Source organism: Narcine bancroftii, chromosome 4, assembly GCF_036971445.1.
Source record: "Narcine bancroftii isolate sNarBan1 chromosome 4, sNarBan1.hap1, whole genome shotgun sequence".
NCBI classification, from domain to species: Eukaryota; Metazoa; Chordata; class Chondrichthyes; order Torpediniformes; family Narcinidae; genus Narcine; species Narcine bancroftii.
Window position 1 is genome coordinate 73,164,559 of NC_091472.1, and position 27,664 is coordinate 73,192,222.

Consider the following 27,664-nt stretch of genomic DNA (forward strand, 5'->3'; position numbering starts at 1 on the left):
CTCTTAATATCAGAAGGTCTGTCAGTGTCTGTCTTGAATACATTCAGTAACTGAGCATTCACACCTTCCTTCTGTAGAGTTCCAGATTCAGTACCCTACATACTTTAAAAAAAATCTTATTCATGAATGATCAAGCCCTATTTTGAAAGACAAACAACCACTCCACATCTGACCTGTCACGACCATGAATTATGTACTTATGAATTAAATAATCTCTTATTCTCCTCCCAACAACATATCAGTGCTTCACCCACCTCACAAAATGGTGAATCTAGTAGAGGATGCATCATTATTTCACCACCAGCTCATTTCATCTACAGCTCCAGTCATTTCATCTACAGCTAATTTTAGGCCTGCATTTATGGGAGCACGCATAGACATCCGAGATGGGCTAAACTCCAAGTGCCAGTCAGGTATTCCCTGATAAATTACTCTCTGCCTTTTACGTTTGGTGTATAATTGCAGGCCGATGGGAGAGAGCGGGATAATGGTATTATTATTAAAAAGATTTTCCCTGTTGTCTTACTTGCATGTTTTGTCCAAGTTTTAACTGCTTACCTGTAAAACACTAAAAAAAATATGGAACACATACACATCCTTACTTGAGTTGGTCCTGGAAAGCCAGATTGTCCTTTTACACAGACGGCGTTATGAGGCTGACACTGTGCCTACTGCCAGAAAAAAGCCAGGACTGGAATTACCCCACCATTCCATGTCGGTGATTTTTAGGCAGCAGACATAGCATAAAAAATGCCATAAATATCCCTGAACCTAGTGGCTATGTAAAAGTCTTGATGTGTCCTGCCCGATTACCCCGGATGGCAAGCTTAGAAATTTGAGCTTCAAAAAACAATTTATCACGAAATTGTTCTTTTGAGAACAATTTATTTCACATTTTGAGGATAACAGTTTTGTCAGTTTTGTACTTAACAATTGTTCTGCAACTTTAGTTCGGATAAGATAACTTTATTGTATTACCCGTCAGGTTTTTGCATTGCAATGATTCCTTCCACTGCATCTGTCCACTTATACCCCATAGGAAACATATTTAATTCTCTGAATTTATCTATACAAATTTGAATCTCTGAATTAACATGCCCATTTTTCCTGTTTATGCTAATCAATTTGCTGGAGACCAGATAATTAAAACTGAACAAAATTTTCCATAAGGTCATTTGAAACAAACAAATACAAAGCCAAAATAATCTACTTGGAATTATAATAAATTGAAGATGCTTACTTTTGAAGGAATTTATTTAAATATATTTTAAAAGTAATCACATTTTTGTCTGATTTGTTGGTTTTAGGTTTAAGTTTTATTTGGAATACAGTCATCTGCATCAGAGACCCATGGATGATAAGATGAACAGAAGATAAGTACCGGGGAAAAGAAGGAAGGGGAGGAAATTAATGGAGAGGCCCTGGGGTAATGGATAAAACAATTACATTTGTAACTTTTAATGTAAATGGGATAAATGGAAAAATAAAGAGAAAAGGGTCTTGGCACACCTAAAAAAATGCAGGTAGATAAAACATTTCTACAGGAGACCCACCTCACAAATCAAGAACACAAAAAGTTAAAAAGTGGGTGGGTGGGCCAAGTGGTGATGTCTTCCTTCAATTCCAGTGCCGTGGAGTGGCTATCGTCATTGTGGAAAATGGTGAGCTGGGGTGGTGTTGCTGACCTGGCTGGGAGATTTGTGATCATCCATTGTCAAATATACACTGAACCATGGACACTTATCAATACATATGCCCCAAATTTTGATAATGAACAATTCATATACAAGATATATTTCTGAAGGTAACATATGGGTGTGAAAATGTTTTGATTGGAGGGGATTTTAACTTTTGTTTGGATCTGGTCATGGACAAGTCACCAAGAAAAGTAACAAGGGCCAGACCAGCTAAATCTGCTCTTGGCTTGATGAAAGAGCTAAATTTTATAAACGTCTAGAGAAGGCAGAATCTGAGAGAGAGGGATTACTCCTTTTACTTGAGTCAGCATGATTCCTACACCAGAATTGATTTATTTTTGACATCAGCCCAATTGGAAGGTAGGATAGAGGAGACTGAGTATACAGCTCAGTTACTGTCTGACCATTCACCCTTGACTCTATATATCATAATGCCAGATAAGCAAGCCATGGGCATATAGATAGCACTTTAACTCATTGCTGTTGGGAAAACTATAATTTTGTAGCTTCATTAGTGCTCAGATAGATTAGTTCTGTGAGATGAACTGTCCCTCTACTACCAATAGCATTCTATTATGGGACATATTAAAGGCTTAGTTAAGGGCCCAGATAATTGGTTATACCAAAGGTATCAAAAAGGAAAGAGATTAACAACTTGGAATGGAAAATAGTCCAATTGGAAAAAGATTATCAAAGATCAGGTTTGGAAGAAAAATATAGGAACTTAATGAATAAAACACTCAAATATATTACAATGCAAACATATAAGACAGAAAAGTTGATCTTAAGATATAGATTGCAGTATTATGAGCTGGGGGAAAGAGTCCATAAAATCTTGTCCTAGCAGGAAATGGTAGAAGAGGTCTCAAGAACAATCAATGTGATCCTAATCGGGGAAGGCAAGATTTCACATAAATCAAAGGAAATAAATGAAACATTTAGGAAGTTTTATAAAGAACTGTATACATCAGAATCAGTAGGGGATTCCATTTAAATAGATGATTTCTTGCTTACATTCGAATTACCAAATTTGAATCAAGATGAATGAGAGCTCCCTTTTCTCGAGAGGAAATCAAGAAAGCTTTGAGATCATTACAGACCAACAAGTCACTGGGGGAGGAAGGGTTTGCCGTCGAATTTTACAAAGAGTTCAGGGATCTCAATGCCCCTTCTTATGAGGTGGTGGATCAGATGGAAAGGGATCCACTGAATCCCTCCTCTTGTAGACCCATTTAATTATTGAATGCAGATTATAAAATTATATGAAAAGCATTGACCAAAAGATTGAAGTTGACAATGCTGGATTTGTACTAAAGAGACTATCAACAGAAACATATGTAGATTATTTAATATAGTGCATCTGGCACAGTCATTGGTTGACCCAGGCATGGCCATGGCTTTGGACATGGAGAAGGCCCTTGACAGACTGAAGTGGACTTTCTGTTCAAAGCAATGGAGAAATTTGGATTGGGACAACCATTTATTAATTGGTTCCACCACACTCTACCATAAACCCAAAGCTAATATTATAACCCAAAGCAATGGAGAAATTTGGATTGGGACAACCATTTATTAATTGGTTCTACCACACTCTACTATAAACCCAAAGCTAATATTATAACAACGGGCAGAAGTCTCCAGTGTTCCCGCTGCATAGCTCCAGTAGGCAGGGTTGTCCACTGTCCTTGGCATTTTTTATATATGCTATTGAACTGCTGGCAGAAGCCATCCAATGGGATCCAGAAATAAAGGGGTTTAAGGTGGAACAAGAGGAGCACAAAATCAATTTATTTGAGGATGATGTGGAAGTATATTTGACTGGCCCAGGGGGATCATTGGGCCAGGCTGAGGACCACACTGGAAGATTATGGCAAGATATATGGGTACAAGATAAGTTTGGATAATAGTGAAATCGTGCCCTTGGCAAAGGGGGATTACAGACAGTACCAACAAGGGAGCCAGTTTAAATGGCCACAACAGGGCATTAAATATTTAGGGATAAAAGTAGATAAAGTCAGAGTAGGTGGCCAGGCGGCCGAGGGACCGCTGTTGGGGGAGACAGCCGAGGGATCGGCGGTCGGGGGAGACAGCCGAGGGATCGCCGGTCGGGGGAGACAGCCGAGGGATCGGCGGTCGGGGGAGACAGCAGGGCGACTGGAAGGGGGTGAGGGTGGATATGACAGCACAATTTGGGTGGGCCTTCTGAAATCCAGAAAAATCCGAAATTCGGAACACACTGTCCCCCAAGGTTTCCAGATAAAGGATCATGTACCTGTATTGTTGTTTTGGAATTGTGTGAATCTTGGAAAATCAAAAATAAAATATTCAAAAATAAAAAGTAATCACATTTTGCCTCAAATTCATTATTTGAAAAGGGTAGCTTTTAGTATGATGCCAAATATTAAATAACCTTAGCAGCTTGTGTTGTTTAGGCTGCATTAACATTCTGTGTGGTTTGGGTTATTTCAATAATTAATGTCACTACCACACAATACTGCAACTGTAGTTTTCTCAATGCCTTATACAGCTGTATCATGATGTTTCAACCTTTGTACTTAATACCTTGCTCATTGAAGGCAAGTATGCCAAATGCTCAGGGAACTGTGGCCTGATGCTCCCAAGTCTCTCTAGGGCCACTCTCCAGAGCACTACCATTTACTGTGAAAGTCCTGGTTTGGTTTGACTTGCCATACTTCAGACTTAGGTACATTTGCTATTCCTTGGCCCATCTTCCCAACTGATCTCGATCTTGTAAACTGAGATATCCTTCCTGAATGTCCATGATACCATAAATGTGGGTGTTCTAGTAACTTTGTTAACCAAGTCATCCAAATTGCTACTATGGATAATAAACAAGAGTGGACAGACCACTGGGCACACACCTCAAATCTGATAAGCAACCCTCCATTTGTGACCTCTGACACCCTCCCCAAAGCCATTTGAGAGCACAATAGGCTATTTAATCTTGGATCCCCTGTGTTCTAACCTTGCAAATTAGTCTGCCATGCAAGATCTCATCAAATGCCTTACATGTAGACAATACCAAGACTCTGCCCGCATCAATCCTCTTGGTCACCTTTTCAAAAAGTTCTATTAGATTTGTGAGACATGATTATCCACGCACAAAGCCATATTAATCAACTCTAATTAGTTGCTACCTACCCAAATGCTGGTAGTTGCTGTCTCTCAGAATCTGCTCCAGCAACTTTCCCATGAATGATGTCAGACTGCCTGGCCTGTTATTCCGTGGCTTGTCCTTGCTGGCTTTTTTAAAATAATAGTACAATATTTGCCACCCTCAGGTCTTCCAGCACTTCAACGGCAGCCAAAAAATACTGTCAATATCTCTGCAAAGGCCTCTGCAATTTCTTCCAGAGCTTTCCACAAATTTGAGGGTATTCTTGCTCAGGCCCTGCATTCCAAGGCCATATCAACTTTGTCTTGGCAATTTGTACATGGTCCAGGGTATCATAACTCATGTTTTAAATTTTAGTTTTCATGATCTATTCAAAGTAGTCTGTTGAGAAACATTCATTTAAAATTTCAACTATCCCCTGTAGCTCCACACAAGGTCGACCATGCAGATCTTTAATGGGACCAATTCTGCCTATCCATCCTTTTTTTAATATATTTGTGGAATCTCTCAAGAATTTTATCTCTATATCTTCCATTGAGGTTTGTTGGGTTTGCAAACTTCCAAAGAGATCATATATCCAGTCTTCCAATCCTAGTTAATTTGCACTGCTAGAAACAGAAGACTCATTGCAACCGTAAATTACTTATGGCTACTGTGATGAAGTGCTTTGGGAGCTTGGTTATGGAGGAGATCAACTCTTATCTCGTAAAAGACCTGGGTCCATTTCAATTTGCTTTTTATCACGTTAATGCAGATGCCAATGTCGCTGCCGCCCCCCCCCCCCACCCCCACCCCTTGCCTGAGATCACCTGCACCACAATAAAGGCTCAGCTCAACAGAGCAGGCTCAAAGGGCCGAACGTCCTCCATCTGCTCCTATATCTTATAGTCTAAATGGAGTTGTTGTTCTTCCTAGGGCAGAGATGGTTTAATAAAAAGACTATCCAGATCCACCAGAAGCTGATACAAATAAAGTTTGGTGGAGGGGTACAAATCTCGAATAAACGGGGACGAGGAAATCTTCAAGCAAAATTGTGGTGAAAAATAGTGGAGACCTGGGGAAAGAATTCAGTGAGTATTTGAAGAGAATATGCAGGGAATTTACCAACACCTTTACCCAGACAAATGGAAAGCAGCGTTGGATGGGCCGAATGTCCCACACCACCATGATCCTCCGATTGCACTGCTGATTCCGTGGCCACTGCCATCACTTGGGGGCTGGGCTGGGCTGGGCTGCACTGGGGTGGGGTGGGGTGGGGGGGGATTTCTTCTTGGAATCTCAAGCCTGACCGCCCGTGGACATGACCCATATGCCGCGAGGGGCAGCATCTTTCATTGGCGTCGAGGTTTGAAACTTCCCAACAAGGGCAGCTTGATCTTGAGGGATGGGGAATAATTGTGAGGAGACTCCGACGATTTGCATGTCCCATGGGATCAGTAGACTGGCCTGAGTCATCGGCGGGAGAAAGGATTCAGCGTCCTCTCTGCTGCTTACCAAGGCCACATGGTGTCGAGACAGAAAGCCCTTTGAGACTGGACAAGTTGGTTACTCGCTCTAATAGCATGTTTAGGTAAGATATTAAATGGAGGAATCTGATTTGGCATGATATTTTGCGAAGAAAACACCATAGAGCATAACACCACAGAAAACTGAAGCTTTGGCTGGGAACTATTATTCGGACTGGTTCCATTGACCTGCACCCATTCCATCTCCCTCCGTTCCCCTCCCAATCCATGTACCTGTCCAATCCAATTTTTTACTTAATTGTGAAAATGTAGTTCGCATTCATTACTGTAGTTTTTGTACTTTTTCAAATCTCTCCTCATTCTTCAAGGACCAGGGTAAAAAAAAGTCCTAAGCTGTTTGACCTTTCCCTGTAACTCAGTTCCTGAAGTCCTAATCTTCTCTGCACTCTTTCAAATTTATAGTGAGGAGACTAAAACTGCACACGATACTTCAAATTTGGCTTCACCAATGTCTTGTACAACTTTACCAAAAAATCCCAGCTCCTATAATCAATACTTTGATTTAAGATGGGCAAGATGCCAAAAGCTCTTTACAACCCTATCTACCTGTGATGGCACATTCAGGGAATTATGTATCTGTATTCCTGGATCCCTTTGTTCTACTGCACTCCTCAGTGCCCTACCATTTACTTTGTATGTCCTACATTGGTTTATCCTTCCAAAATGCAACACCTCAAACTTGTCTGCATTATTCTGTTTGCCATTTTTCCAGCTGGTATAGATCCTTCTGCAAGCCTTGAAAGCCTTCCTTGATGTCCACAACACCTCAATTCTTTGTGTCATCTGGATAATTAATATGGCTTTGTGTGGAGGAAGTGATGGCTCAAAAGTTTGATTTTTTTTGAGGTGATGAAGATGATTGATGTACATGGGGCTGTGCCTGTTGTTTATGTGGACTTTAATAAACTTCACCGTCTCTTACACAAGGGCTGATCCAGAAGATGACTTGGTAGATTGGATTCAAAATTGGCCTGGCGAGAGATGACAGAGGGTTGTGGGTAGGGGAAGTTGTTATGACTGGTGGTCTGTGAAGAGTCATGTTCATCAGAAATCAATGCTGAGACTTCCATCATTTCTGATGTACAAAGCCCTCCATAATGTTTGGGACAAAGAAAGTTTTCTTAACCTTTATTTTCCCTGTGGTCCACAGTTTTAAATTTGTAATCAAACAATTCAGGTGATTAAAGAGCACATTCCAGATTTCATTCAAGGTTATTTGTAAAATTTTGGTTTGATTATGTATAAATTTCAGTACTGTTTTACATAGTTCCCTGAAAGAATATTGACATACAGAGGGATCTTGGGGTTCAAGTCCATAGTTCCTGAGATTGACACATAAGTGGATAAGGTGACAGAGAGTGCCACATGTTTACTAGGCATAAGCACATCCCAGCAGACAATTAAAACCGATCATCTCATCATCCAAAATCATCTGAATTAATTACTTCAGTCATTTCCTGGGTTCCTGGGTAAACAGCACTGCAGCATTCTTACAGAATCCATAAAGCCATTTAACACAAAAATGCTAACTGACTTTGCCTGTTGAGTCAACGACATGTCAACGAGCAACCCATTCATAAATGGCTTCCAGTGCAAATGCAGCTGATTAAGCTTTAGAACCTGTCAGCCGCGATCTGAGTTGTCAATGGTTCTCCCTCTCCCCCTTTTCCTCAATCTCCTTGCCTCCAGCTCTGCATTCACAGAGCCACACTCCTCCCCTGATCAATTTTCACCATTCATATCCTATCCTATCCATGTCCAATTATCGCCTTTTGCCAGTTGTCCTATGTTCCTCCTCCCCCAGTCTTTTTATTCAGGCCAAAAATGTTGTTTATATATCTTTATCTCTTATGCGAGACTTGGTGAGTTCCTCCAGCATTGTTATGTTTTTGATAATTTGCTGTCCCTTTTGAGATGATGGGAATAATGCTTAGTGTTCTTGCAAATTAAGGACCCCAGCATTCAGGTCTCATACATCATGAAAGCTATCATCGATGACAATCACATCTCACATTTTGTAGCACAGTAACTCTCTGCTCCTTTTAACATGAAGTAAAAGATGGACGATCACAAAGAAAATGTGAAAGAAATGGAATGCAAGCCTTGCAGTAATGGGCCATACTAGAAAGGAATTAGTGATTTATTGAAATTCAATAAAAAGGCATTGGCAGAGTGGTAAGGGTGGGAGCAGGACTCCATTGACCAACAGTGGGCATGGCAGGAATCAACAAATGAAGACATAAACACACCTTATTCCCCCTCCTCTCAGTTCTCTTTTTTTGGCTATTAACTGATGAGTTGCTGACGGTGAACATGCACCACAGTTTCTGCTCTCTTGATGACCTAATCCTGTATCTTTTCCATTTTGAATACCCAAGAAGTATCCATAAAATGAAAGAGAAAGCAAAGAGATAATGTACACCCACCATACATATGAATAGTTCCACCAACTCCTACTGATGTCACAAAAGCTTGCACTTCTGGAGCTTTCTCAGGATAGCAATACAATCCAAGGATCTGCATGGGTATCTGAGCAAATGTAATTTGATGACAAGTCTTGTGGAGAGAAGAATTAGGACAGACAAATTATGCCTGTCAAAGAATTGGGAATTAGACTACCTTCGAGGAAACAGAAAAGTGAAGAGATTTGGATCATGGCATCTCAGACTATGGCTATCAAATGATATATTTAAGGATGATGAAGGTCAGAATTAGACATGAAGAATGAATAAGGCTAATAGAGATTACTGAGATTTGGAGGTTGAAGCTATGAAGGGATTCTCTGCAGATGGACTGATAACATTGAACCTTCGCACCTCTAAGATGCAAATGTTGGAGGAATTAATTTGTTTAGTAGTGTGAAAGACTGCAAATTGGTCTAGGTGGAGGACACATCTGCCATGCCAAAATCAGAGGTTATCGATGCAAATGGAGGAGAGAACCTGGCTGCAATAGCTATCAGTAGAGGTAGTGCTGAACAAATTTGTGGCCCTAAAGATAGATAAGCTGGCTGGTCCTGATGGAATAGTTCTCAGGGTACCGAAAAAATGTCAGAAATTATAGTAGAGGCTTTGTTGATAATTTTCCAAAATTCTCTGGCTTTGGCAAGGTCCTGGAAGATTGGAAGATGGCAAATGTTACACTACTGTTCAAAATAAAAGGATGTAGGCAAAAGGCAGGGAACTATAGGCCAGTTAGTTTAATGTCTGTAGTTGGGAAAATGCTTGAAGCTATCATTAAAGAAGAAATAATGAGGCATTTGAAACAAAATGGATCCATCATCTGAAGCAGTATGGATTTAGCAAAGGCAGGTCCTGTTTGACAAACTTACTCAAATTCTTTCAGGATATAATGAGTGCAGTAGATAGAGGGGATCAGATGGACGTTGTACTTGGATTTCCAGAAGACATTTGATTAAGTGCCACATTACAGGCCTAAGATAAGGATGCATAGAGTTGGGGGTGATGTATTAGCATGGATCGAGGACTGGTTAACTATTAGAAAATGGAGAGTTTGGGTTCATGAGTGTTTTTCTGGTTAACAATCAGTGGTGAGCGGTGTGTTCGTGCTGGGCCTGCTGTTCACGATATAGATTAGCGATCTAGAAGAAGGGACAGGGTGTGGTGCATCTAAGTTTGCTGATGACCCTAAATTGAGTGCAAAAGCAAATTTGACAGAGGATAAAGAGAGTCTGCAGAGAGATAAAGATAAGTTATGAGTGGGAAAGGGTCTGGCAGATGGAGTGTAATTTTGGTAAATGTGAGTTTATCCACTTTGAAGGAAAAATGGAAGATATTATTTAAATGGCAAGTGATTGCAACATGTTGCCGTGCAGAAGGACTTGGGAGTGCTTGTGCATAAATTGCAAAAGGTTGGTTTGCAGGTGCAACAGGCTATCAAGAGGGCAAATGGAATGTTGGCCTTCATTGCTGGAGGGATTGAATTTTCGAACAGGGAGAATGTACTGCAACTGCACAGGGTACTGGTGAGGCCATATCAGGAGTATCATATGCAATTCTGGTCTCCTTACTTGAGGAAGGCTAGACTGGCTTTGGAAGCAGTGCAGTGAAGGTTCACCAGGTTGATTCCAGCGATGAGGGTGTTGGCCTATGAGGAGAGACCAAATCTTCTGGGACTGTACTCACTGTTATACAGAAGAATGAGAGGGGAAATGTATAAAATTATGAAAGGTATAGATGATAGAAGTAGGTACATTGTTTCCACTGGTAAGAAACTATTCAGATTCAGGGTAGTAGATTGAGGACAGAGATGAGGAGGAACTGCTTTTCCCAGAGCGGTATAAATCAATGGAATTCTCTGCCCATTGAAGCAGTGGAGGCTACCTCAGTAAATATATTTAAGACAAGGTTGGATAGATTTTTACATAGTAGGGGAAATAAAGCACGTGGGAGAAAGGCAGGTAGATGGAGGTGAGTCTATCATAAGATCAGGCATGATTTTATTGAATGGATATTGGATCCAATGCTAGATCTCATTTTAGGGAAAGAGACAGGACAGGTGATAAAAGTATGTAGGGGAACATTTTAGGCCCAGTGATCATAATGCCATTAATTTCAAGTTACTTTTGAATAAGGATATATCTGGTCCTCAGGTTGAGATTCTAAAATGGAGAAACACCAATTTTGAGGAAATGAGAAAAGATCTAGAAAGCGTGAATTGGAACATTGTTTTCTGGCAAGGATGTGCTCAGTAAATGGAAGGCATTCAAAGGTGAAATTTAGAGTGTACAGAGTTTGTATCTTCCTGTCAGGATTAAAGGTAAAGTTAACAAGCAGGGGGAAACTTGGCTTTTGAAGGCTATTTGGGATTTGGTTAAGAAGAAGAGAGAGGTGTATAGCAGGTATAGACAACAAGGAACAAATGAATTATTAAAAATGCAAGAAAAAAACAAGAAAATTAGGAGGGATAAACAAAGACATGAGGTGGCTTTGGCTGACAATGTGAAGGGAAATCCAATGAGTTTCTACAGGTATATTAAGAACAAAAGGATAGTATGGGACAAAATTGGTCCTCTTGAAGATCAGAGTGGCCAGCTATTTATGGAACCAGAAGAGATGGGAGCGATCTTAAATGGTTATTTTTGCAACAGTATTTCCTCAGGAAATTGGCATAATCTTGGGAAGTAAGGTCAAGCAGTGAGGTCATAGACTGATAAATAATAAAGAGGAGGTGCTTGCTGTCTTAAAGCAATTAAGGTGGATAAGTCCCCTGGGTCTGACATGATATTCCACTGGACATTGAGGGAAGCTGGTACAGAAATTGCAGGAATCTTGGCAGAAATAATTAAAATGTCTTTATCCACATGTGAGGTGTTGAGGGTTGGAAGGTAGCTCATGTTGTTCCATTGTTTAATGAAAACTCCAAGAGTACCCCTGACGTCAGTAGTAGGTAAATTATTGGATATAGGATAGCTAGAGAATAATTAGGGGTAGCCAACATGGCTTTGTGCATGGTACTGTTGGTCGTGTTAAACCAATCCGATAGAGCTTTTATAAAAGGTTACCAGGAAAGTTGAAGGAAAGGCTGTGAATGTTGTCTACATGGATTTTGGTAAGGTCTTTGACAAGGTCCCACATGGAAGGTTTGTCTGGAAGGTTCAGCCACTCAATATTTATGGAATGTTATTAAACTGGATTCAATATTGGCTATATGGGAGAAGCCAGAGCATGGTAGTGGATGAATGTTTCTCAGACTGAAGGCCTGTAACTATAGATGACCTTGCCTTGTTCTAATATATCCTAATTTCAAAGTATCATCTTCCAAAAGCTTGAGCTATGATATTCCAAATTTAGATCTCTTTAATCCAATAAATGCAACTTTGTGACTGCTGCTTTACGTAGCTTTAATTCATTGATAAAACGGATTAACATTTTACATAAATTTGCATTAAGACTTTCATAATGATGAATAACAAAGTATTTACTGTATAATGATAGAGATATATAACATATATAAAGAAGCTCAAACTTTAAAGAGATTCATAACGATATTTGAAGTGATACAAAGAAAAATTTCTTGTGCTCACACTTCCTCACATGCTGAAGAATAATGAGCAAGCCATTAGTCTGGTCAGATATTACATCATAGTCACTGTGGTAACACTACAAACAATAGCTCTCCTAAAGAGATAGGCACAAAATTAACTAAGAGTCAAAAAACACAAGGTTTTAACCTTTACAGTGATGAGTGGTGTGCCTCTGGGATCAATGCTGAGGCCAATGTTGTTTTTCAACTATATCAATGATCTAGATGATAACATCAATTGGATTAGCACATTTGCAGATGACACTAAGATTGAAGGCATGTGGACAGCGAAGAAGACTTTCAAAGCTTGCAGAGTGATCTGGACCAGCCGGACTGAAAAATGTCAGATGGAATTTAATGCAGACAAGTATGAGGTGTTGCATTTTGGAAGGACAAACCAAGGAAGGACATACACAGTAAATGGTAGGGCACTGAGGAGTGCAGTAAAACAGGGACAGGTACATGGTTGGTGGTGGGAGGGGGGTTGGTTATGGAGGGCTCTGGACTGCTCTGGGCACGTCAGTGAGACGAGGCAGAAAATAGTTTGGCATAGACTAGAAGGGTTGAAAAGCCTGCTTTCCATGCTCTAATGTTCGATGGCTCAATGGGCCAGGTTACCTTCTCCTACTCTTATTTATTTTGTACTTGTGCAGGATAAGAAGGAATAGGTTAATTCACATGGGGTTTTATTTATGATTTTAATCAGAGCTCTTAAGCAAAACACCATTTATATAGTTTTTTAAATTTATTTTTTGGGTATATGGACACTGTTGGAAAGACGTAAACAAGGAGTCTGCAGATGCTGGAGAACAAGAACAATATACTAAAGTAGTGGAGGAACTTAGCAGGTCAAGCAGCATCCATGGAAAGCAATAGTCGGTCGCTGTTTTGAACCTCAGCCCTTCATCAGGAATGCCTAAATTTCGAGCATTCGCCTAAAAAGAAGGTGGGAAGCAGGGGAAGGAGAGGAACACAAGCTTCAAGATGATGGGTTGATTTAATTAGGGGGAAGAAAAGAAAGAAGCTGAGAGCTGATAGGGGAAGAGGTAGAGGGCTGAGACAGATGCTGTCTATTAGAAGTAAAGAAGGGAAGGAGGTAAGAGCTGGAGGAACAAAGGTATATTTATGGGCAGGGGAAAGTGAAGGGGGAAGGAGGGAGGGTTTACCAAAAATTGAGGATTGATATTGATGCTGTCTGGTTGGAGACTGCCAAGACAGAATACAAAGTGTTGTTCCTCCAATTTGTGAGTGGCCTCATCCTAGAAGTACATGAGGCCATACACCATTGTGGGAATGGGAAGTGAAACTGAAGTGACTGGCCACTGAGAGGTGCTTGCTATTGTAGCAGACAGTGAACATGCTCAACAAAGCGATTGGCCCATTCTGCATCCAGTATCCCCGATATAGAGGGGGCCACTGAGAGCACCAGATGAAGAAAATGACTCATAGATTTTCAGGTGAAGTATTGCTTCACATGGAAGGACAGTTTGGGCCCTGAATGGTGGTGAGAGAGGAGATTGGGTGAACCAAATTGATAAGGGTAATGAGGAAGAGGATTTCTTAGAATGTATGTAGGATTGTTTTCTAAACCAGCATATCAAGGAACCAACAAGGGAACAAGCCATCCTAGATTGGGTATTGAGTAATAGGGAAGGGTAATTAGCAAGCTTGTTGTGAGAAGCCCCTTGGGCAAGAGTGACCACAGTATGGTGGAATTCTTCATTCAGATGGAGAGTGACAGAGTTAATTCAAATACAAAGATTCTGAACTTAAAGAAGGATAACTTTGATGATATGAGATGTGAATTGGCTAAGATATTTAAAAGACTAACGGTGAAAATGCAATGGCAATCATCTAAAGAAAGCTTGGATGAAATACAACAATTGTACATCCTAATTTGGAAAAAGAATAAATCCGTGGCTACAAGGGAAATCAGGGAGAGTATCAAATCCAAAGAAATAGCGTATAAATTAGCCAAAAAAAAACAGTATTCCTGAGGACTGGGAGAAATTCAGAATTCAACAGAGGAGGACAAAAGGATTAATTACGAAAGGTAAAAGGGATTATGAGAGAAAGCTGGCAGGGAACATAAAAAATGACTGTAAAAGCTTTTATAGATATGTAAAGAGAAAGAAATTAGTTGAGAAATGTGGGTCCATTACAATCAGAAACTGGTGAATTGATCATGGGGAACAAGGGCATGGCAAACCAAACTGAATAACATTGAGTTCTGTCTTCACTAAGGAAAACATTAATAATCTTCAGGAAATAGTAGGGGACCGAGAATGTAATGTGAGGGAAGGATTGAAGGAAATAAATGTAAGTTGAGAGGTTGTGTTCGGTAAATTGAAGAGATTAAAGGCAGATAAATCCCCAGGGCTGGATAGTCTGCATCCAAGAGTGCTTAAGGAAGTAGCCCAAGAAATAGTGGATGCATTAATGGTAATTTTTCAAAACTCTTTAGATTCTGGGTTAGTTCCTGATGATTGGAGGGTGGCAAGTGTAACCCCACTTTGTAAGAAGAGGGGGAGAGAGAAAATGGGAAACTATAGACCAGTTAGTGGGGAAAATGCTAGAGTCAGTTATTAAAGATGCGATTGCAGCACATTGGGAAAGTAGTGATATCATCGGACAGAGTCAGCGTGGTTTTATGAAGGGAAAATTACGTCTGATGAATCTAATAGAATTTTTTGAGGATATAACTAGTAGAGTGGATAAGGATGTGGCAGATCTGGACTTTCAGAAGGCTTTTGATAAGGTCCCACACAGGAGATAAGTGAAAAACTTAATGCACATTGTATAGGAGGTATGGTATTGAAATAGATAGAGAATTGGTTGACAGACATCCTTCTCAGCATGGCAAGCAGTGACTAGTGGGAGACCGCAAGGCTCAGACCACAGTTATTTACAATATATATCAATGACTTAGATGAGAGAATCGAAAGCAGCATCTCCAAGTTTGCAGACGACATGAAGCTGGGTGGCAGGGTTAGCTGTGTAGAGAATGCTAAGAGGATGCAGGGTGACTTGGACAAGTTAAGTGAGTGGGTCAAAGGATGGCAGATGCAATATAATGTTGATAAGTGTGAGGTTATCCACTTTGGAGGCAAGAACAGGAGAGAAGATTAGTACCTAAATGGTGTCCGATTAGGAAAAGGAGAGATGCAATGAGACCTGGGTGTTGCTGTACACCAGTCCTTGAAAGCAGACATGCAGGTACAGCAGGCAGTGAGGAAAGTGAATGGTATGTTGGCATTCATAGCAAGAGGAATCGAGTACAGGAGCAGAGAGATGGCAGGATTACATATGAAGAAAGGCTGGATCAACTAGGCTTATATTCACTGGAATTTAGAAGACTGAGGGGTATAAAATTCTTAAGGGATTGGACAGGCTAGATGCAGGAAGATTGTTTCCAATGTTGGGGAAAACCGGAACCAGTTTAAGGATAATGGGAAATCTTTTAGGACTGAGGTGAGAATTTTTTTTTCTCTCAGAGAGTAGTGAATCTGTGGAATTCTTTGCCACAGGAAGTAGTTGAAGCCGGTTCTTTATCTATATTTAAGAGGGAGTTAGATTTGGCCCTTGTGGCTAAGGGGATCAGGAGGTATAGGGAGAAGGCAGATATTGGGTACTGAATAGATGATCACCTATGATCAAAATGAATGGCAGTGTAGGCTTGAAGGACCAAATAGCTACTCCTGCACCTATTTTCTTTGTTCCTCCTTATTGCTTTTTATTTGTCCTTGCCTGTATGATTTCCTCTGACAGCTCATTCCACGTACCCTAAAGCTTTGGGTGGAAAAGTTGCTCCCTCAGGACCCATTCAGATCTTTCCTCTCCCATTTTAAATCTATGCCCTTTTACTTTACACTTTCCTAACCTTGGAAAAAGATCAAAATTGTTCACATTATGTTAACCCCTCGTGATTCTGTGTACCTCTGTAAGGTCACCCCTCAGTTTCCTAAGCCCCAGGAAAAATATTCAAGCCTATTCAGTTTTTCCTTAAAATTCAAGCCCTTCAGTCCCATGTGAATTGTTTTTGCACCCTTTCTTGCTAATGACATATTTCCTATAGCTACGCTACCAGAACTGCATAAAATTTTGGATCAAAGAGAAGAATAGAGAAATATGCCATCTATTTCATAAAGACCCCAACTTCAACATGGGACTGCATGCTTGATAAGTAATGAAACCATGTACTGTAGCTGGAGCTATCCAATCTCATAATCAACAAACCAGGTCATATTAATTCATAGGTGTATACTCCTCTCGCATCCAATTGTAACAAAAAAGGCAAAACTCTGAATAACCCCCATCCTCAATGGCTATAGGACGTGACATATGAGTAAATAAGATGACACTGAAATGTTGGCAATTATCTTGATCCAGATATGTTAAATAAATGAAGGATCTCACAACCTTTTTGAAATTTTCATGATTACAGATATCATTCTCCACATGATATAAAAGAATGACCAAACACAGACCCATCAATACTCCAACTGAAGCCCACTGCTCATGGTTGAGCTTCCAACCAATTGCTCAATTGTCTCATATCTGCAAAGACGGAACAAGTATAATCTAGCCGATTACTATCAGTAAACTCGTGTTACTATTGACTTGAAATTTAGTGGAATCTGGCTATAAAGACAAGTTGGAGGCTGGGAATCATGTGGTGAGTGAATTATAAAGTTTCCACCTGGTAACAGTAAATCTAGAGGATGATGGAATAATCCTTGCTTGTCTGAAATAAACAAGGATGAAGTAATTTCATTGAACCATTATTAACCTTTAGAGGTTTAACAGTGTCGATAACACTGGAAATAAATTCTTTCCTTTAACATAATACTTCAACTCATGATTTAACAGCTCTGTAGCACTACAATCACTGCACAAATTCAGTGGTTAAAGAAATTGGTATATCACATACTTACACAATTTAGGGAAGATAATAAAAGGTATCTCCTTTGAACAAAGAGGTTTAAAGGAAATTTATAGAGGATATTGTTAAGAAAGTGTACGTGTTTTCAAGAAGGCATATGGTGCATTGGCTTTCATTAACTGTGGGGTCAAGTTCAAGAGCAGTGAGGTAATGTTACAGACCCCACTTGGAATATCGTATTCAGTTCTGGTCACCTCATTACAGGGAAGATGTTGATGCTCTAGAGAGGGAGCAGAGGAGATTTACAAGGATATTGCCTGGACTGGAGATAATGCTTTATGATGATAGGTTGAGTGAACTTGGTCTTTTCTCCTTTGAGCAATGGAGAACGAGGGGTGACCTAATAGAGGTGTTGAAGATGATGAGAGGCATTAACCATGTAGATGGCCAGAGGCCTTTTCCCAAGGCTGAAATTGCAAACATGGTGCTTGGGAGTAAGTACTTGGGGGGGGGGGGAATGTAAATATTTCACACAGAGAGTGGTGAGTGCATGGATTGTGATCTTGGTTATGGTGGTGGATCTTTTATGAGACAATTAGATAGGAATATGGAACTGAGAAAAATGGAGGATAATGCAGTAGAGAAATTAGCACTGTGTGTTGAAAGGCCTGTACTGTTCTGTAGATTTCTATGCTTTATGATGAACAAACTGGAGAGTTTTGATAGAGTTTATAGTGAAAACTAATTTCCTATTAGGTGGTTGGTTAGTATAGGACACAGATAATTAGTACAAAAGTCAGGACAAAGATAAGAGTATCAAACTGAATATCTTCTTTTGAAAACTTGAAGTTGTTCTAGAAAGTCTTGGTAAATAATAAAGATATAAGATCAAATTAGTTCAATATTGAACTTGGTATTCTGCTATTTAGTGTACAGTGCACAATACTTTAGAGCACTAGTGAAATGATAAGGCTTCTTGGCTTAATATTGGATCTAGTGTATTTTTGAATTCATGTTATTCATTTTCAGATAATTCTATGATTTTGCACTACAATTGAAATTGTAATCTGAGCTGAACAAATGATATGAGGCATTTCATTGCTGCATAGTTGTAAGGATATGATTTTAGTAAGTTTGTTACAAGCCCAGAGGACCCATAAACCCAGCAGCAATGGATATTCACTAAGAAAAATGGTTACTTAAAGAAAAGTTACTTTTAATAATCTTTAAACATGAAAACAGAATCACACTTTAACTTATCACAATTGGTTTAACTTAACCCCTTCTAATTCTAAGTCCACGTGTATGTAATGTGTCTGTAAGTTCAGAAAAGTTATTTGGTTCACAGTCCAATCTCACTTCTCATTCCTCCAAGTTCACCAGTTGCAGGCAATTCTTATACTGTGCACAGAATTTAACATTTATAAAGTTCACCAGGCTTTGGTGCTTGAAAGGTAAATGGTTAACGTTCAGGAAGGTTCTTTTGTTTGTTTTCAGAGACAGATTTCTTGTTCCAGGACATCCATAACTGATCCCTTTTTAATCAGCCACTCCTGTGTTTTGATGACGAAACTTGGCTCTTCAGAAGATAACCTCTTTCTTTCAGGTTACCACAGAGTTCCTTTTTGTTTCACTTATTCCAAGTGAAACATTAGACAGCCAGTCCTCTCCTCTTGAATCGACCACAAGGGCTTTGACTAAACTGAATTAAGAACTTATAACCCATTTTCCAAATGGGGTTTTCCACAAACTTGCCAGCTTTTCCTGTTCCAGTCCCAGCTGCTGTACTTTAAATATGCCTAGTCTGAATTATTAATTGGCCTGAAATCGTTGCAATGAAGTAATTCTGAATTAAATTTTCTTTTTATTCTTTTGTTTTTAGGTATTTCTGAAATCTGGATTCTAAACCTCAGTTTATTAATTGAGTCTATCATGTATGCTTGCTGTTAGCTCAGGTCACAGCAATGGTGCCAATTGTGATTCAAGTAGATGGATTTACAAAGTAAAGGCACCAGTGATGTTTTAAAAACATATTAAAACATTAAAAAATTATTTTAGTGAATTGAAATTGACATGCAAAGTTTACCTTCAAATTTGCACATGGCTTTGCCAGGAGCCCATTCTTTCCAGCCAGAGTGGTGACCAATAACATGATAACCACTGTAGACCCAACAATGATGCAGTAACTGATGGCTGGTCTCAGCTTTCATTTTAGCATTAGAGAACGTTTGCTGTAGGGTAAAGTCTGAATTCTATTAGTATTTAAACTGCTGTCATACTCGATCTGGATTCCAGTGACGAATGGAACCTGTCCTGGTATTCCAGCAATCTGTCTTTGAGCAGATGACAAACCATGTCTAGAGGAGTGGTGATAGCTGTGTGTGTGTCAGGGTAAGGACATTTATGTGCCTTAGAAATATTTGTAATCTGTTGGAGGATGGTTTGCTGGAGTACACAGAAGTGCAGGAGAAACTCAGCAAGTCATGCACCATTCATAGGAAGTAAAAGGCAGTTGACATTTTGGGCCTGATGCCTTCATCAGGACCAGTTTGCTGGACTGCTTTGACTGTAGACATTCTGAGCTATGGTGATAGACGTCTGAGGTTCCTCAAAACCATTTAGGCTTTATTACCTATCTTTGTTGCAACAGCTGAGGCATCTGTCATAAGATAATGATGACTCAGTCTGCATATGCTGGCCACGACCATGGTGAAAATAGATAGACTTCAGGATTCAGACAAGTCTGTATGCCAGGTCAGAGGTAGGCTCAACCAAGCTCCTTGAGACTTAAATATGACATCCACCTGGCCTACTGATGCATCAATTGTGCTAGCTTAACAGCTAGTTTTTGGCTGGCCCACTGAAAGTTTTACCTGAGCCCTTTGCAACATAAGTTATTTGAAATGGATTGTTGGGACATGGGCCATACATTAGGTATGGGGAAAAGATACCCCAGCTTCTACAATACATGAAATTATCAGAGTGTCAGATAATTGATGAGATGAATTCTCCATGCTTCTCCATTCTGTCTGTTGGCTATCTGAAAGGAGAAAGAAATCATAATAAAAGGATTGTAATGAGGGAGTGATGCTCAAAAGAGATATTGTGATGTGGCAAAGTGTGAGAAAGAGGAATAAATTTGAGTATGTCTCAGCTATTTAGTGGTCCTGTTCCTGGACCTTTTTCATCAGTGGGTGGGTGAATAGATGGACAGGAGGTTGCCCTACCAATATCTGACACTGGCTACATTTGTAGTCCAGATTGTTCTTCAGCAGAGAGGCAAGTGTGTTCATGTTGTACAAGTATTTTTTGGTTGTGTGGCTATCTGCAGGTTGAAAACTTTGTGTTATGTATGTGGTGCACTGTTAGCCAGAATCAGACACACACAAAGATAAAGACTGTACAACAGGCTTTAATCCACAAAGACTTCCACAGAGCCAGGCTGGCTGTGGCTGCAGCAACTCTGAGTGAGGCCTGAGGAGGCCGGCGCAGGCTTATATTCCGGAGGGGATTGACACTTTACCGGGTGGGGCTTGATCCATTCAGGCCGACTGACTGATTGACATCCGGCCAGGTGTTGTCCTGTCCCCTTCACTCCTGTAGGTACAGAGGTTGCCCCCTGCAGTAGACGGGTGGTATACCACCACAATGTACAAGCTATGAAGTGCTTTGAGTAGTGATTCATATATAAGGGTTTGATACTGGAGCATTTGAATGTTGGATTTTGGCTCTGAATAGTTTAATTGGGTTGGTTTCTGGAACAAAATATGAAGATGGAGATATATTTATTGGGAAAGATATTTAACAATATTTTACTAACCATGGCCACACATGAAAGATAATTAAATTTCATATGGCATTGCATTTCATACCTTTGGAGTTTATTTCCTGAATATCACCTCAGTTGCTTCTTCCACTGCCACTTCACTACGTTCCTGAGCCCCTCCTTGATCCTTGTGCAGATGAACTCCTTTCACCTGTCCAACTCATCCTCCAGGACTCCTAATGATGCATGGTAAAATCTGGGTTCCCATTCTTCTCTGTAGTTGTTTTACAACAAATTGCTTACTCCCAAGGAAAGCGCAAAATGCAAAATAGTTGCAGATGTGGGGACAAGGAGCAAAGACTGATAACAGCGTCCTGAGATGAGCGTTGCCATTGCTGTTTGGTTGGCCATTATTAGTTTTTGCCTGTGAAAGTGGGGCATAATTGGAATAGGTACATGTGTTATCCCTTCCTTCTTGCTTTGAGGACATGCCATGAATCTTGTTTTTGAGAGTTGTTGTGATGGTGCTCTCCTAATATTAGTTTCAGCACAGCATTGAAGGAATGGTGCAATGAGTTAATGCCAGGAATCTCACTGGCAGCGAAATGTTCAACACTGTATATCCTACAAGTGGGAATATGCTACTTCTGACTGAGAGCAAATAATCAATGTAATTTAAGCCAATTTCTTGTCATAGCTTGATAATGTATTATTGATAAAAGATTTAAAGTTTTTAATTGAAAATTCATTAATTTTCTGGCATGGTGTCTTTTAACAAGTCATGGGTTTGAATAGATGAATGAATGAAATTCTCTATTTAATGACAAGGTGAACATGTTGCTTCATGTCTTGACCAAAATGGTCAAGAATACTCCTTTGAAATCCTTCATTATAGCTAGTGCAATTTCTCATAAAGTATGTGTGATAGTACAGATTTATCACCAGTGTATATAGTTACAGTATCTCAACTGTGCTTACAGCGATTGGCTGAGAGCTAAGCCACGCCTACTGTCTGGGCCTTAAAGGGTTGTGTCCCTAGCCAGGTCGGATCATTCCGGACTGGTCAGCCACCTGTGAAGAGCTCCTGTCTTTTGCTAATAAAAGCCTTGGTTTGGATCAACAAGTCTTTGATTCTTTCAACGAGCTCTACAGTATGATTGTTAAATTGCAGAAAAACTCATTTGTTCTTCATAGTTCTTCATTTAATTTATCAGATCAAAAATGATTGATATGGTCTTGAAAGAAGCAGGGTGGTGACAAATTTGGAAAGCACTACGAGAAGCAAAATCGAACATGGCAATGAACAAACCATCAAAATAGTCCTTTCTTTTATGATGTCTGACAGAAGTAACACCGTGATAGTTACATTTTTTCATACGTTGATATCTATGCGCAGTGGAAGTTCTGTGTTTAGACTTTCATGACATTAATCTTTTAAAATAATTATTTTAGCTCCATGAGTATAAAGAATTCTTGCATCACCATCATATACCTAAAGAACTTCACTTGAAAGTCTTAAATCAGCTAGGCCAGCAATTTAAAGGGAAGTGGTTTGATGAAACTATTATCCTAGGGGAGCTTTCAGAGTCACTGAGACAGGTAATTGATGAACTGTAAAAGCATTCAATATGTTCAATAGAACTTAGTTCTTTATGAGATAATTCTACTTGAATTCATGATATATGTTCTTACTAATACGGAAATCAAGTTCAAGAGAAGGAGTAATGTGGCACAGATTGTGAATCTTAGGACCTGGCAATCTACTCCTCACCTCACTTTTTAAAAAAAACATGCCGGAGACTAATTACTTCATGCTCATTGACTCTGAAGAGACAGAAGAAAACCGTAGCTTAATAAACAGTGAATGGTGCCTTTTAATAACATGTTTAATGTTAATGCAATGTTAACCAATTCGAAACCAAAGATGATTTGTAAAGTCATTTTTCTGCTGAAAGCCAGGTTAGAGATATTCAAGTTGGGAGTCTGGCTCTTTGCAAGACCATCAGGGAAGCCAAGAGGCAGACTGCACTATGAACATCATGGACACCCAACAACTGTGGCAGGGCATGCATCACAGAGTACAAAACAAAGCAATAGAACATGGCATGCAACAGCACCCGATAAGAAGAATGCATTCTGTGCTCACTTCAATCACTAGCCAGCAAGGATGTAACACTCCTGCACCCATGGTCTCAGCAGCTGATGTCAGGTTAGCCTTCCAGAGGGTGAACTCAAAGAAAGTGAGTGGCTCAGACAGAGTCCCAGGATGTGTCCTAAGAGTCTGTGCAGGTCAACTAGCAGGCTCATTTATGGATATCTTTGATCTCTTCCTGCCATAGCTTGTATTTCTCACTTGTTTCAAAAAGGTCACCATTATACCAGTTCTGAAGAAAACCCAATAAGTGGCTAAACCAAGTCAAGTCAAATTTATTGTCATTCTCTAGTCCTTAATTCAAAAACATGCAGTCACGCAACCAGACATAATACACAGACAGACAAATAATACACATGCAGGACAAGTATTATAAAAATAAATAAATAAATGTTGTTTTGTACAGATGAAAGTCTCAGATGGTTGGTGTGAGCAGTTCCTTTAGTCAGTCAGCATTCTCACTGCCAGTGGGAAGAAGCTGTTCCTCAGCCTGGTGGTGCTGGCTCTGATACTCCTGTATCTCTTCCCCAATGGGAGCAGCTGAAAGATGTGTGCAGGGTGGAATGGTCCTCAATTATTTTGCATGCTCTCTTCAGACAATGATTCTGGTAGATCACATCAATGGGGGGAAGGGAGACTCCATTGATCCTTTCTGTCACTCTTATAGTCCTGTGGATTGACCTCTGATCCATTTCTCTGCAGCAACCATATCACACTGTGATGTAGCCAGCCAGGAGCTCTCGATAGAGCTCCTATAGAAGGTTGACATAATGGTAGCTGGAAGCCTTTCCCGCTTCAATCTTCTCAGAAATTGCAGTTGCTGTTGTACCTTCCTGACAAGTGAGGAGATGTTAAGTGAACTTCAAGCAACCTGGTGGTCTCCACTCTCTCTACTACAGAGTTGTTGATGTGTAGTGAAGGTGGTCGTTCCTGGTCCTCCTGAAGTTCACAGTTGTCTCCTTCATCTCGTCCTTGTTGAGACTCAGGTTGTTACTCTCACATAATTTCATGAGATTTTCCACCTCTTCTCTGTCGTGCGACTCGTTGATGCTGACCAGGCCAACTAATGTTGTCATTTGCAAACTTGATGAGAGTGTTGGAGCTGGATCTGGCGATACAATCATGGGTCAGTAGAGAGAACAGGAGCCGGCTGAGCACATAGCCCTGAGATGCTCGATATTCTGCTACCGATCTGGACGGACTGTGGTCTTTCCATTGGGAAGTCCAGGAATCTTTTGCCTTCTGGAACATCTCCGATGCTTCTCTATTCCAGGCGATCTTTTTTTCTTCCCCGCCATAAGTATGATGTAGATTGCTGCGGTATGAAGCAGTGGTAAAAATTGATCATTCTGGTGAATTCCTAGAGGTCCTTCACTGTGTAGGGTTTGGTGAAGCACCTGTTGGCCTCTACCTTTTCAGGCAGGGGTGTCGCCCTGTGTTTGATAATTCCATGGTCCAGGAAGTCTATTGTCTCTAGCCCAAACTGACATTTGGGCAGACTGATTGTTAGGCCAAAGTCGCTCAGGCAAGTGCACAATTGTCTTCAGTGAGCCATATGTTCCTTGCGATTGTGGCTGGCTATCATGATGTTGGCCAGGTAAACGAATTCAAACTTGAGGTCCCAGCCCACCACCTCTGGTGGGTCTGAGCTGCATTTTTGAGTCTGAAAGGCATTCTTAGGAGGCCAAGCAGCCCAAAGTGGGTGCTGATAGCAGTTTTAGGGATGTCATCAGGCTGGACTGGGATCTGATGATAGCTCCAGATAAGGTCAACCTTCGAGAATATCTATGCCCCCTGTAGGTTCATAGTAAAATCCTGTATATGTGGCACAGGATATCTGTCTGGTGTGGTGGCCTCATTAAGGCAGTGGTAGTCTCCACATGGCCTGCACCTTCCTGCTGCCTTCAGTACCATGTGCAGAGGAAGGCCCAGGGACTGTCGGAGCACTGCATGATCCCCAACTCCTCCATATTTTTAAACTCCTCCTTTGCGAGGTTGAATTTCTTGGGATGATTGGCAACGTGCGGGGGGCCCTCTGTCAGGATGTGATGCCTTACCCTGTGCTTGGGCTCGACCAACGTAATCTGTGGCACCACGATGGAAGGGAACTCCTCCAGCATGTGTATGAATTTGTTATTAGATACTGTGACGGAGTCGAGGTGGGGTGGGGGGGTTGGTAACTTTGCTTCACCCAGGGAAAAAGTCTGGAAGGTCTTGGCATGCACCAACCATTAGTAGACAGTGGGCCCAGAGGAAGTCTGCTGCCATGAGCGCCTGTGCCACCACTGCCAGTGTGAAGGTGCTCGTGAAGCAGCTATTGCCAAAGTGGAGTGGGACAGAGTGGGTGCCAAAGGTCTTTCTTCTCCTACTGTTCGCTACCCTCAGATCCAGTTTCCCATTCCAGGTGTCTTGGGCTGAGGGAGGAAGGACACTGATCTCCGCACCCATGTCAACCAGGAAATGCTCTCCTGAGAAGGAGTCGCAGACATGGAGGAGGCAGTCTTGTTGGTCAACCACCATAGCCGTTATCAACGGCTGGCCTCCTTACCCCTTCGTTAATGATAGAATGATCGATGGGGGAATCCACTTGCCTTTTTGTTGATTATTGCAACCATGTTGTTGCTGCATGCGGAGTGTAGCGACCTGTTCCACCATGCTGCTGCTATCCCATTTTGCTCTCCAAAGCACTCTGGCTGGGTGGCAACTTTCCTGGGGTCACTGAAGTCTTCGTCGGTGAGCAGCAGTCTGATATCATTTTATCATTGGGCAGCTGTTCCAGAAAAAACCTGCTCGAAGAGCAGGTAAGGCTTGTGCCCCTCGGCCAAAGCCAGCATGTTGCTCATGAGGACAGATGGGGCCCTGTCCCCCAGGCAATCCATGTGCAGCAGTCAGGCAGGGCGCTCACACTGTGAAAGCCCAAAAGTGCGGGTTAAAAACTCTTTGAGGGCATCATATTTACCCTGAACTGCAGGAAATCAGTGACTCTTGGTGCTGTGTCCTTGTCCAGCGAGCTCACCTTGCAGTAGTACTTTGTGACATCAGCAGAGATCTGTTGGAGTTGGAACTGGGCTTTAGCCTCCTTGAACCACACCAGTGGTTGCGATGTCCATAACTTTGGCAGCTTCAAGGAGACTGCATGGAGCGTTGACTGATTGGTCATCTTCAGGTCCAAATGCTGTTTGAACCGGTCTGGGTCACTTATTTAATGAGCGCTACAGCAAAGAGCGGAAGAATGTCACACAATTAAAAGTAGTTAAGACTGCTTTTATTGCTCTCCCTGCCCTTGCTTATATAGGTCCAGCTTCCCACCACTGGGTCCGGTTTTCCTGCCGTTGTTGGTGGAAGTGACATCACTGGAGTGCCGGCCGCTGGTTGGTCAATGTTCGCTGTTTCCCGCCATACGGGCTGTTGGTTGGGAAGAAAGGCCATTAGCTTGCATGGGCTTTGTGAGATCACCTTGTTTGTCTGCCATTTTGTGTGTTGGGTCACCTCATGGGCTGTTACATGGTGTTAAAAATATTGAAGATTGTTATGAACAAGGCAAATTAATGACCTTTGAACAATTGAGGAATAAATATGGAATACCTAACAATACTTTGTTCTGTTATTTCCAGCTGAGAGCATATTTAAGCGAAATGTTAGGTTTACAGATGCGGCTACCATTTGTAGTGAGGTGGAAGCTCTTATTAGGAGAGGAAATACTAAGAAATTCACTTCTGCAATATATCTTTTATTGCAAAAGGGAACTATTAAACAAGGATTGCATTAATCTAGATAGAAATGGGAGCTGGACTTGAATATTACAATTGTGAGCAAAGATGGTTAGATCTCTGTCAAGATAGTATGAGAAATACTACTAATGTAAGATATAGATCTGTTCAGTATAATTTTTTGCATCAGTTATATTTAACACCACAAAAATTGAATAGAATGAAATGAGACATATCAGGTGTGGTGAAGAGATAGGTTCGTTCTTGCTTTCATCTTGGTCATGTTCTAAGGTAAAACCTTTTTAGGTTGATCTAGGGAATTTCTTAGAACAAGTTACAGGTATAGTATTCTGCTAAATCCAGATTTATTCCTTTTGGAAGATAGAGAAGGAACAAGACCTAAGTTGAAGTTATCGATATATCAATTGAAATTCGTTAAAATAACATTAGCAGTAGCAAGGAAGTGTATTGCAGTGACTTGGAAATTGGATTTACATTTTGGAATGGGAAGCTAGAATCCAGAAATTCAATACTATATCCCTTTAGAGAAAATTACGTATAATTTGAGAAATGAATATTTTATATATTTGCAAATTTGGAGCCCATATATGCAAATGTTAAGTCTAAATATGTAGAAATGTTCTTCTAGCCTTTCGAGACCCATGTTAACCTTCTTCCTTAAAATAAAAATTATCATATAAAATTTGTTAAATTCCAGTGTGTGGGAGAGTGATACCCCAAGCAATCCAA

The 27,664-nt window shown here is 40.7% G+C and overlaps 1 protein-coding gene across 1 annotated transcript in view; it reads right to left on the minus strand.

The window, feature by feature from the left end:
• LOC138762376 (NADPH oxidase 3-like) overlaps positions 1-26,364 on the minus strand; it is a 67,269-nt gene extending 40,905 nt beyond the window's left edge. The window contains 1 exon segment of the mRNA XM_069936143.1: positions 26,164-26,364. Within this exon segment, the coding sequence (XP_069792244.1) occupies positions 26,164-26,364 (201 nt within the window).
• Positions 26,365-27,664: the final 1,300 nt, after the last annotated feature.